Source organism: Phaseolus vulgaris, chromosome 4, assembly GCF_000499845.2.
Source record: "Phaseolus vulgaris cultivar G19833 chromosome 4, P. vulgaris v2.0, whole genome shotgun sequence".
In the NCBI taxonomy this organism is placed as follows: Eukaryota; Viridiplantae; Streptophyta; class Magnoliopsida; order Fabales; family Fabaceae; genus Phaseolus; species Phaseolus vulgaris.
In genome coordinates this window covers 9,096,122-9,106,939 of record NC_023756.2, presented here as the reverse complement: position 1 = coordinate 9,106,939, position 10,818 = coordinate 9,096,122, and the positions used below count along the sequence as shown (strand labels likewise).

Below are 10,818 nucleotides of genomic sequence, written 5' to 3'. Positions count from 1 at the left end.
ATCAAAATTTCATTCCAGATAAGAAAATTTGGACTTGAAAATAATACATTATGGAAAAGTAAATCCAGAAGAGATTATTGTGTTCCAGAAAAAGGGGTCTGGAATATAGTTTTATATGTACCCCATTTTTTTAAGGACATTTTTGTCTTTTTATTTCTGGAATTGGGTGCAGTTACATGGTGAAGGAAACAATTGCCTTCAAATAAAATAGCAAAGGTAAAATAAATATTTTAAAAGATATGGGTGTACAGGTAGCCATTGTGAGGTGCAGGAAGTAAAAGCCTTCACAGATAGATGCGAGATTAGAAAAGCGCTCACATCCCAAACGACACCGTTCAAGTTCTAAACCCTAGCATACACTATATATCAAAGTCTCTGCCTCCAAAAAATTAGGGTTTCTTCCTTAGGGCAAATTCAGACCACTATTAGGCTCTTCCGAGAATTCCAACGCCACCATGGTTGCTGCCAAGAAGACTGTAATATCTCACACCATGTTTTTCCTCTCTATCATCCATTATAATAATTATTTATTTTGTTAATGGTATCTGATTTCTTTTTGTTTTTTCTGCAGAAGAAGACTCATGAGAGTATCAACAACAGGCTCGCTCTTGTGATGAAGAGTGGGAAATATACTTTGGGTTATAAGACGGTTCTCAAATCCCTCAGGAGCTCCAAAGGTATTATTCTAGTTTTTCTTTTGAATTCCCATTTGATCCATACGATCTGACATAGTTGTTGTTCCATAAATAATATTTATTAGTTGAATTGAATTAATGGGTTGTGCTGAAAATTTGATTTTTTTAATTTTGCAATTTGAATAAAATTTGGATGTGTTTGTTCTGCACTCTTGGGTTTTAGGGGTTGAAATTGTTTTCTTAGGGTTTAGGAAATCCGGTCTTGTGCACGTTCAAATTTCAAATCGTTAGGGTGGCGGAATTACTTTGAGGATTTCGCTCTCTATGCTGGAGATCCAAAAAGTTTATGACTTATTTTATTATCTGTTCCTGATTTTGGTAGTGCATTGGATAATTTGCTAACTGTATACAAGTTTTGTTTTGACATTTCATATAATTTTTTGCAGGGAAATTGATTATTATTGCCAACAATTGCCCACCATTGAGGAAGTCTGAAATTGAGTACTATGCTATGTTGGCCAAGGTTGGAGTTCACCATTACAACGGGAGTAAGTTCTAATCTAAACAATTTATGTGCCATCGTATGATAATTTATAAGCATCTAGACAAGGGATATTTTGTATGTTGGTGGGCACTGAATGGGATGTGAGAAACATAATCCTAGTGTGTCTACTTGGGCTGAGATGCTTGCTTCAAGCTTTCTTTTCCTTATGTTCGATTATTAGGATTCCTCATTCATTGTAGTTTAGCTCACATGTGTTCTATCACTCTCTCTATACATATATACACACACACATGAAGCCCCAATTTGTAGGCTAGTTTTGGTAACTTGAGCTTGATAATGTTATTATTAATCTTAAATTGCTTTGTTAAGTTCAAAGCAGAGATAGTTTTGGTTTCATATGGTGAAATGTCATCTGTATATGTGAATCCTATTGTACTGGGGTATTTGACTACATCTTGTTTAAATTATGTTTCCTTTGTGGATGAATTGTCATGGTTTCTGCCATACAAGTCCCATCCTACCTCATGTGAAATGTATCTGTCAAAAGACTGCAAAATCTTGTATATTATTATTCCTTCTCAGCTGTCACCAAAGTTTCAGTACATAGACATGCTGAATTCCTTCTAAGCAAAACAATCATATTTCTCTTTATTAACCTTCCAATTCAAACTGTTCTTGTTTCTGTAGACAACGTGGATTTGGGCACCGCATGTGGGAAATATTACAGAGTTTGCTGCCTTAGCATTGTTGATCCTGGTACTGTGTAGTTACTACTAAATCAATTCATATTTGGAACTAATTGTATGCACCTTGTTTTCTAACTTAGTTATTATTTTCAGGTGATTCCGATATTATCAAGACAATGCCCACCGAGCAGTAGAGTTGTATCAACTCCTCTTTTTTTGTCCTTAAAACTTTTGATTGTTTGATATTTGTTCCTGTTTTTTCAGACATGTCTTGAAGAAAGTTTAATATAGGCAGAACTATTTGGGTATTTGAGCTTTTTAGAAATTGTCTACGTAATTTTTTCTTCTCGTGTTTGTTTCACAATCCATTTTGGTTCAGCATTTTCCTTTAAATACCTAAACAATTCCTAGACCAGACCAGCATATAATGGTTCAATCTGTCCTTTTTTATTTTTATAAAGTTAAACATATGGTTTAGTTTTTATCACATAATTTATTTAAGGATTAAATATGTCTTTCATTTTCATTAAAAAATAAAATAAATATTTTTATCATTTCACACTTATTAAATTGGAAGCAGGAATTGGAAGCCTCAAATGTCCATTTGAGATATTAAATTAGAGATAAAAAATGTAAAGTCAATGGAGTTAAATTTTATACTTAGCGTTTTCCATTAAATGCATTTTTCACAAGTATTTAAGTATGTTTTCGAACATTTGACTAATGAAATATTTATGTAATGTAGTAGGGTTTCAACCCTAAATTCTATAAGTTTTTCTTCTCAAAATCGATTAAATGGTGTATTTGTGTCGGCATAACACTTATTGGTTTAGTATAAATTTAAAAAGTATTTATTAAATTTTTGACAATTTTATTAATCTAGAAAAAATATATTAATTTTTTAATAATTTAAATTTATTGTATAAATTTTTATTATGATTATTAAAATAAGAACAAAATTTTTTTAATCAACTATAAAAAAAACATATTTATGTTAAAAAAAAATTAACTTTAACATATTTAGTGTACATAAATATATATAGTTATGGTTGCATATCTCAAAATAATTACATATCTCAAAATCACTTATGAATACAAAATCTGTTATATTTTAAAAGAAATATTTTTAATTTAAAATATTTTTTTATATAACCTAGAGCACTTCAAAAATATTTTTTTGAAAATCATCCTCATTTTTATACAAAGTGTCTTATTCAAGATTATTAAGTGAAGTGTATTTTCTTAAAAGAACATTAGCCACGGTATTTTGCACATAAAATAAGTTAAAATGACACAAAATAACTATAATATTTATTATTAAACCAAGTTATTACATAACACATTAAAAAAAGCTACAGCTTTAATCAATCTAAATAACATATTACTATTATGTAATATATACTATTATGTGACATATTACAATAACATAAAACTAAAAAAATAGTTGAATTATTCTACCAAATCAATCTTTTTTTTTCTGAATAATTTCATTTAAAAACTGTATTATTAACATTTTTTTTCTCGATATTCATTCCTTATTCTAATTTATTTATATACTCAAATTATTTAATAATCTTATTCAAAATATCTCGTGGTTTTACTTATAATAATATCAAATTTTAGTTTAGAGATGCCAACAGAATAAAATTAAAATTAATGTATGAACAAATTTAAAATATTACTATTAATTAAATATTAATTTCAACAATTAAATATTTATAAAATTTGTGTTTCCTTTATTAGTTTATCGAACATTATTATTTTGAATTTATCCTTTTAATGTTCTTAATATTTTTTTAGATACTTCAAAAATTTAAACTAAGATTTTGAAATAATTTATTACAAAATTCTTTCCTTAACAAAATATTTCTCATGCATGCACTAAAAAAACTTTTTTTTTTCCTTAAAAAACTTTCAATGTTTTAAGCTACAATTTTTTATCAATACTTTATAATTAATTAATTATAATATTTCACTTAATGTGTAACGTTACTAACTCATTCAATTTATCATGTAAACTACTTATTATTTTGTGGATTTACTACATAGAAATTATTAAATAAAAATAAAATAAAATATAATTAATTAATTAATAAAATTATATACTATTTTATAATAATAAAAATATTATTATACAATATAATTTTTATTATTAATAAAAAATTATAAACTAATTTATAAATTAATATTTAACATTAATTATTTTTATTTTATATTCTAAATTAATCAAAAGACTAATTTAAAATTAAAATAATTAATATTAGATATCAATTAAAATTGTATTTTTTTATTTTACATGTAGATATATGCAAAAAAATCCTGACTATGTAAAGTATCACTTATATCACTTTAACTAATGACAAAATTCAAATTAATTAAAAATATAAAAATAAATAAATATGAATTTTAATAAAGACTCGATTAAAATTGTTTAAATTATATTTAATAAATTTTTGCACCACCTTTTTTTTATCGGCAATTTTTTTTAATAATCATATTAAGATTAATTAAAAGTGGATTGTGAAGTGACTGATGGATTATCAAAACATATTTTTTCTTAACTGTTAACCAAAGACTTTCTACACCCAACATTTTTTAACCTGCTGTCAATAAAATTTTCAAATATCTTTTATTTTAAAAATGAAAATTTAAAATTGAAAAAAATAATACATTCTAAAAATAAATTCATTCTGGATAAGAAAATCCAAAACTAAAAATAATACATTTAAAAAAATAGATTCGGAAGAGTTTATTGTATTTAGAAAAAGAAAGTCTCAAATGTAATTTGAAATATAATTTTATATGTATCTCATTTCTTAAAGGACATTTTCGTCTGGAATTGTTGTAATCATGTGCTGCAGGAAGCAATTGCCTAACTGTTATAAGACAATTGTCTTAACATGCTACTCTTATTAAAAATATGAATTCTTAAGATTTTTTGTTTTTGAAAGTAAAAAAAAAATACAAATGTAATATTACATAAAGGAAGCAAGCAAATCCCACTTCAATTTGCTCTCATATTTTTAACAATAATTTCTTTCTTTATTTAGATTTAGATTTTTCTAATTTTCTCTTATGACTAGAATTATCTTGTATAAACAATTCAAGAGAAATTATATATTTATATTCAGATTCACTTTATAACTATACATATTTGTTTTTCTAATATAAAAACTATATTAGAGATAAAAAAATGTTAACATAGTTTGACATTTCAAATAATTAACCGAAGCCATCAAAATATTTTGGATAAAAAAAATGTTTAGATCAGAGGTTCATATATATTTTACATGTTAATGAGTAATCACCAATTTTAAAGGGAATTTAGTGAATTTTATATATTGAATTTAAACTCTTCTGTCCGTACTGTTTTTTGTTAAGTGCGTAAAGAAAATTGAAATGATAGTTGTAATTGTTTTTGTACTTTTGCTCTTTCATTCTAGTTCTGGTAATATTCTTTTGTGTGTTTTAAATTTTTATAATATTTCATTCGTTTTGAGTTAGTTCGTTTGAAAAAAAATAGCAAAACACTAATTCCAATTTTTCATATATTATACAATAGAAACACAAAATTGGTCATATTACAGTATTAACACAAAATAATTAAAAAACTAATATAAATAAATAAAATTTACAAGAATTATTTAAAAATAAAAAAAATCTCCAACACCCATAACTGAAAAAACAAATATATTGATATATTATGTATATCAAATATAAATTTCGAGTCATAAAATAAATATTTTTAAAAATTAAAGCAATTATTTTGTAAAGAATGAGATATAATTTACTCATTAAAAAACAAAAAAAAAAGTTACTTATTTTACACAATGACATAAAAAAAATTAAAATTAGGTTGTTTCATTAAAAAAAGTTCAATCAACACAAACAAACTCATCCTTTTCATATGGGAATTTTTTTTGTTTTGAAAATTTGAATCATCTACTTGTTTTAGATATTTGAATCATCTACTTGTTTTAGATATTTTGGTTTTGATTCCTCTGCATCACAATTCATTTCCCCATTAAGAAGTTGTAAGCCACAGATTTTCCATGATTGAAGTTTGAGGTGCTTAAGCATGCAACGTGTGAGAATGACCAAACTGGCAAGTGGGTCCACCCAAATCCTTTGCATTTATTGGCTAACAAATATTGCATATCTCATGTTTCAAACCATGAATGGCTGAACACAGATAAGGCACAGTGAAACAGAATTAGCTGTCATTGTAGATCATTGTCTGTGCAATTTGCAACTACCATGAACCTATTACCATATGCCATTAATGGAATTCATATCAAGTAACAAATTTCACATGATTTCTTTTGCAGTTCTCAAGAAGCTAAGATGAGTGAGAATTAAACAATTTTTCTGCATTGTAGTATCTTAACAGGTACAACCAAGTCCAAACCTTCATTTTTTTGCATTTCAGTTTCTTCATTCTATAACCATTATTGTTGAACTTTGGTCGCCTTTGTTTCTTTCTTCACCATTTCAATTTGTTAATGAGTGTTCTAACGATAAAAACAAGGCCTTAAAGGGATTTATGTTTTTCTGTTTGCTACAGAAAGAAACTATTGATATCTTTGATTGCATAAGGTAGTTTTTGTGCATAGTTTGAAATATAAATGAAGAAATGATTGAATGAAAATATATTTACCACTTTCTATTATGATACAACAGTAGATATTTGGGGATATGTAAAAGTGTTGATAGTCTGACAAAGGTGTATGTGGTTCAAGGTGAATAGGTTATTCTCCTCATCCACTGTTCATGCTCTGAGCAAACCTTTTTGTAAGAACAAGGACCCAATAAGTCTGAAATAAATTGTTTTTTTCTTCAAAAAAAATTGTGTGATTGCAGACCCAGTAAGGTGGATTTCATTTCATGCTATTTGTGAGTTTCGATGTTGCTTGCTTGAGCTAAAGTTGTTAGATTACAAGTGTGAGTTTGAGTCAGAAATAAGAAAGTTGAACAATGTATAAAAAAATCCACAAACTCATTGCTTTAAGGTTTTAATGTTAGTGTTTTGAGTTAGTGATAGTACTTTTATTTTTTATATGGGTTCTCATGATTCATTAGTGTAAAATCTCCTATATCCCCATAAATAATTCTAAAAGGAGATTAATTTTTCTATGTAAAAAAGCTTTACATTCAACCTACAATTATGGTTGGCTTTTAATAATATTGCAAAAGTTAACAAACAATTATGCATAGTGAATAGATGAGTGTAAAAATCCTTTAAACATGCTATTTACTCTAGTGATTATTTGTTTTCACTTGCTTTCTTCCTTTAGATGTTGATTATCCTTTTCTTTCTTCAGGTTTACTTTCAGGTTTTCATGGCAGCATTTCCTATGTTTTACAAAACGCCCTACAAGGACAAAACTTTGCCAACCCAAAATACAATGAGGCAGAGTGAGAAGAGGTTCATGTATGAGTGTGATAATATGAAGAGGTCCATCTTTTCAATTCCTGGTCAAATTTGCAGGAGTTGCCAACCATGGAACAAAGTCAACAATCTCCTCACAAAATCAAACACCAAAGAGAGGAATGTACCCAGGTGCACACTTCATGAGAAAGGTTCTTTGCATAAGAATGTGACAAGACTTTGTGTTACAGACAATTACCTAAGCCTCATTCAGGGATGTTATTCAAAGAAAGAAAATCTTTTCAGAGTTTGGTGCTCAGCAGATTCTAGCCCAACTGAGAAGCAACTAAGGTCATTAGATTCTTACTTTGGAAAACTCCAAGATGATGCAAAATTGCGTACATTTGATTCATCACACAAGGTGATACAGGTGCATCAAGCAGAGTGTCAAACTACATCAAAAACTGTAATAGAGTCTCTTGATGAGTATCTTGGCAAACTAAATCATGGTAAAGTGTAATTACTTCTAGTGATGTGGTGTCTTTTCATTTAGAGTGTAATTTTTGTGCACTGCTACTAGTAAATAATCAGAAATCATGATTGGTGTGATTTTTAAGAGTGATTATAAAAGTGAGCAAACTTTTAGTACATAGTGGTTTGTGATTATATCATTAGATAATAGTATAAAAGCCCCTTACATTGTCAATGCATAAACTACACACTCCAACCTTGATGATCCTTCTCTTGTTCTATTCTAGCTGACTTGGTCTTAACAAATCCCAACTACTTAAACCTTGTTCTAACTGATAAAAGGACAAGTTTGTTTCAAAGATGAATGGGTTAGTATTTTTATATGCAGGGGCAAACCAAGAATCTCGCATGTCATATCATGTTGAGAATAGTAGGGAAGAAAATTTAGCACCAAAACAATCTGTGAGCAAAGACACTGGAAGATCACACTTCAGGAAACAAAATGCTTTTGTGGGAATAAGAAGACTAAAAGATGTACATGGTCCAAGGTCTACTACTGATTTATTGCAGCATATTGAAACCTCCAATCTCTACCTAATGTAAGTCCTGCTCTTTCAAAGTTCTTGTTTTATTCTTTCATTGGCTATTCTTGAAGCTATCATACTAACTTGCCTCACATGAATTGTTTGTGATATTATAAATAACTTTCTTTAATCCTTCATCTGGGTGCAGTGGCATATTGGTTTCTATAAACATTGCTGTGTTTCTATTTGAAATAGCAAGTCCAATAAGAACTTCTGATTTAGAGCTGTTTTCGATTCCACTACTGTATGGAGCAAAGATAAACCATTTGATCGTGGTTGGAGAATGGTGGAGGCTTATAACACCAATGTTTCTGGTACAAGATTGAGAATTGGGTCCGTGTTTCCATTCTGCAGATATGTTACATGACATTCCTCATCATTTTGCAAAATCACATGTAAAACATTTTTCAAACTTATTGAGACTAAGAATATATGAAACTTTTTAAACTTTTATTTTGTCTTAGCCATTACAATCTAGAATGCACTTCCTGCATGAAAACAATGGAACTCATTGCTTAAAACTACTATAACAATCATGATTAGTATCGGTGTACATCATGCATCAAACACGAAATCTTGATATCTAGAACACTTAGCAAAATAAAGTGAAAAAGTGTCCTCTGTCTATTGTGTAAGAGACTTATTTTAATACCACATGCTAAATTAATCTCACTGAAACTATGTTTCTTAAGCATGCATCTTAGAAAATTTGTATATGCAGCATGCAGGAATGTTCCACATGGCTCTCAGTTGTTGGGCCCTTGTAACATTTGGGCCTCAAGTTTGCAAAGGCTATGGTTCATTTACGTTTTTCTTGATCTACATATTGGGTGGAGTTGCTTGCAACTTCACAAGTTTTCTACATACACCAGATCCCACTGTTGGTGGAACTGTAAGTACCATGTCACAATTCTAAACCATGGTTCTTTTGGTTGAACATTTTTTCTGATGACTACGCTATAATATTTAATTTTCAATTAATATGAGTTGTAGAGAATTATTTGTTGATGTAAATTATAATACCAAGTAAGATTTTGTTGTTCACTCATAACTAACGTTTGTCAACAAGGATGCTGCATGAATTTGATTAATCCCAAATACCTATTATAATGGCTTTGTATTTGCACATGCTCTAAGGGTTTGATAGAAATCAAGTGAGAATCATTTGGTTAAATTAAGTATATATAATGTCAAACCTTTTGAAAATCTTCTAGATTGATTAGTGAAGTTGGATTAACTTTTTTACTTTTCTTTCTGATTGATCTCCTTTGGTTGCTTTAGCTCTCTTGCTAACTTAAACTTGTACTCAGGGTCCTGTATTTGCAATAATTGGTGCTTGGCTCATGTATCAAATTCAAAACAAAGGTGTTATTGCAAGTGCTGCTTCAGAGAGCCTGTTCCAGAAGGCAGTTATTATTACAGCTCTTATGTTCATATTAAGCCACTTTGGTCCAATTGATGAATGGTATGTGATGCATTGTTATTCAGAGAAGTAGTTTAGTCATGAAACTCAATAAAAACATGAAAAGAATTTAACATCAAAAGGAAGTGGCATACATGTAAATGATTTGAATCTCACAGGATATGAGAGCAATCTCTCTTTTCAATCAAGGCTAACTGAAATAATTAAGCTTGATATGTCAAAAATAAGCACAACAGCCCTAAATAGGATAAGTCATTGTATGATCCTGATCACCTTGGTCCCAACCAAACTTCACTTGATACATAAATTGAAAAACTTGTTTTGAGATCTTCCCAAAATAGGGGAATGGAGAAAACAAGAAACTATATTGCAAAAATTTAAATTGTAGCACAATAAATTGTTATTCATGGAAACCTTTATTTGGTGGTTGGGTGATTTGTAGGTCACACTTTGGAGCAGCCTTCTCAGGCATGGCCTATGGCTTTTTAACTAGTCCAATACTTCAGTTGAATGATACATCATCAGGAACTAGTCAAGAAGAAGGACTCAAACTTGTTAGAAAACAAGGTGATTCTTGCAAATCAGTATTCATATTCACCATATTCATCATTGTTCTTAGCTCATTCCTTTTGTTCATGGAGCCCCCACCAAATGCACTTGCATCTGTCAATGCAGCAGCTATTGATGCCCTTCAATATATGTTGTTATTTGGCTGATGCAACATGTGATCAACTCACAAGGTTTCTGAACCAGATTTACCTTGTAGGAAGGTACTGGCAATTGCCCTACAAAGACATGTATATTGTAAAAAAGGAAGTAAAAAGTGGGAAGTGCAAGAGAAGCACTTATCACTAAGATAGTTGTATAAGAATATTTTAGGGTTACTTTCAATAATATTTTCAAAAGTATTACAATTCCCATACTTGATAGATGCTTAAAATACAAAGTTATTTTCCTCCAATTTAAGAAAACTGCACTCTCTTTGAGATGTTAAAATGTGCTATAGTTTGGTCCCTTTTATTGTAAATCAGCTTTATGTATAACTTTTCTCTCTCAGTGATGCTGATAGCGCATACCTCAGTTTCCACCGATTGTTCCAAAGTTTCAGAGTTATTTTTCTCTTTCCCTTCATTGAGATAATTGTTG

At 29.1% G+C, this 10,818-nt stretch overlaps 2 protein-coding genes across 2 annotated transcripts; both read left to right on the top strand.

The window, feature by feature from the left end:
* Window positions 1–310: 310 nt before the first annotated feature.
* LOC137837196 (large ribosomal subunit protein eL30-like) lies at window positions 311–2,134 on the top strand. Its single transcript, XM_068646125.1, has 5 exons — window positions 311–476; window positions 572–677; window positions 1,082–1,183; window positions 1,828–1,896; window positions 1,980–2,134. Exons 1-5 carry the CDS (start codon window positions 456–458, stop codon window positions 2,018–2,020), a joined length of 339 nt encoding a protein of 112 aa, XP_068502226.1. The 5' UTR covers window positions 311–455; the 3' UTR covers window positions 2,021–2,134.
* A 3,854-nt stretch (window positions 2,135–5,988) lies between these two features.
* Window positions 5,989–10,594, top strand: LOC137837195 (RHOMBOID-like protein 9, chloroplastic). The gene is made up of 7 exons (XM_068646124.1): window positions 5,989–6,216; window positions 7,148–7,703; window positions 8,054–8,264; window positions 8,398–8,563; window positions 8,971–9,141; window positions 9,560–9,714; window positions 10,115–10,594. The coding sequence occupies exons 2-7, from the start codon at window positions 7,166–7,168 to the stop codon at window positions 10,386–10,388; spliced, it is 1,515 nt and encodes a 504-aa protein (XP_068502225.1). The 5' UTR covers window positions 5,989–6,216; window positions 7,148–7,165; the 3' UTR covers window positions 10,389–10,594.
* Window positions 10,595–10,818: the final 224 nt, after the last annotated feature.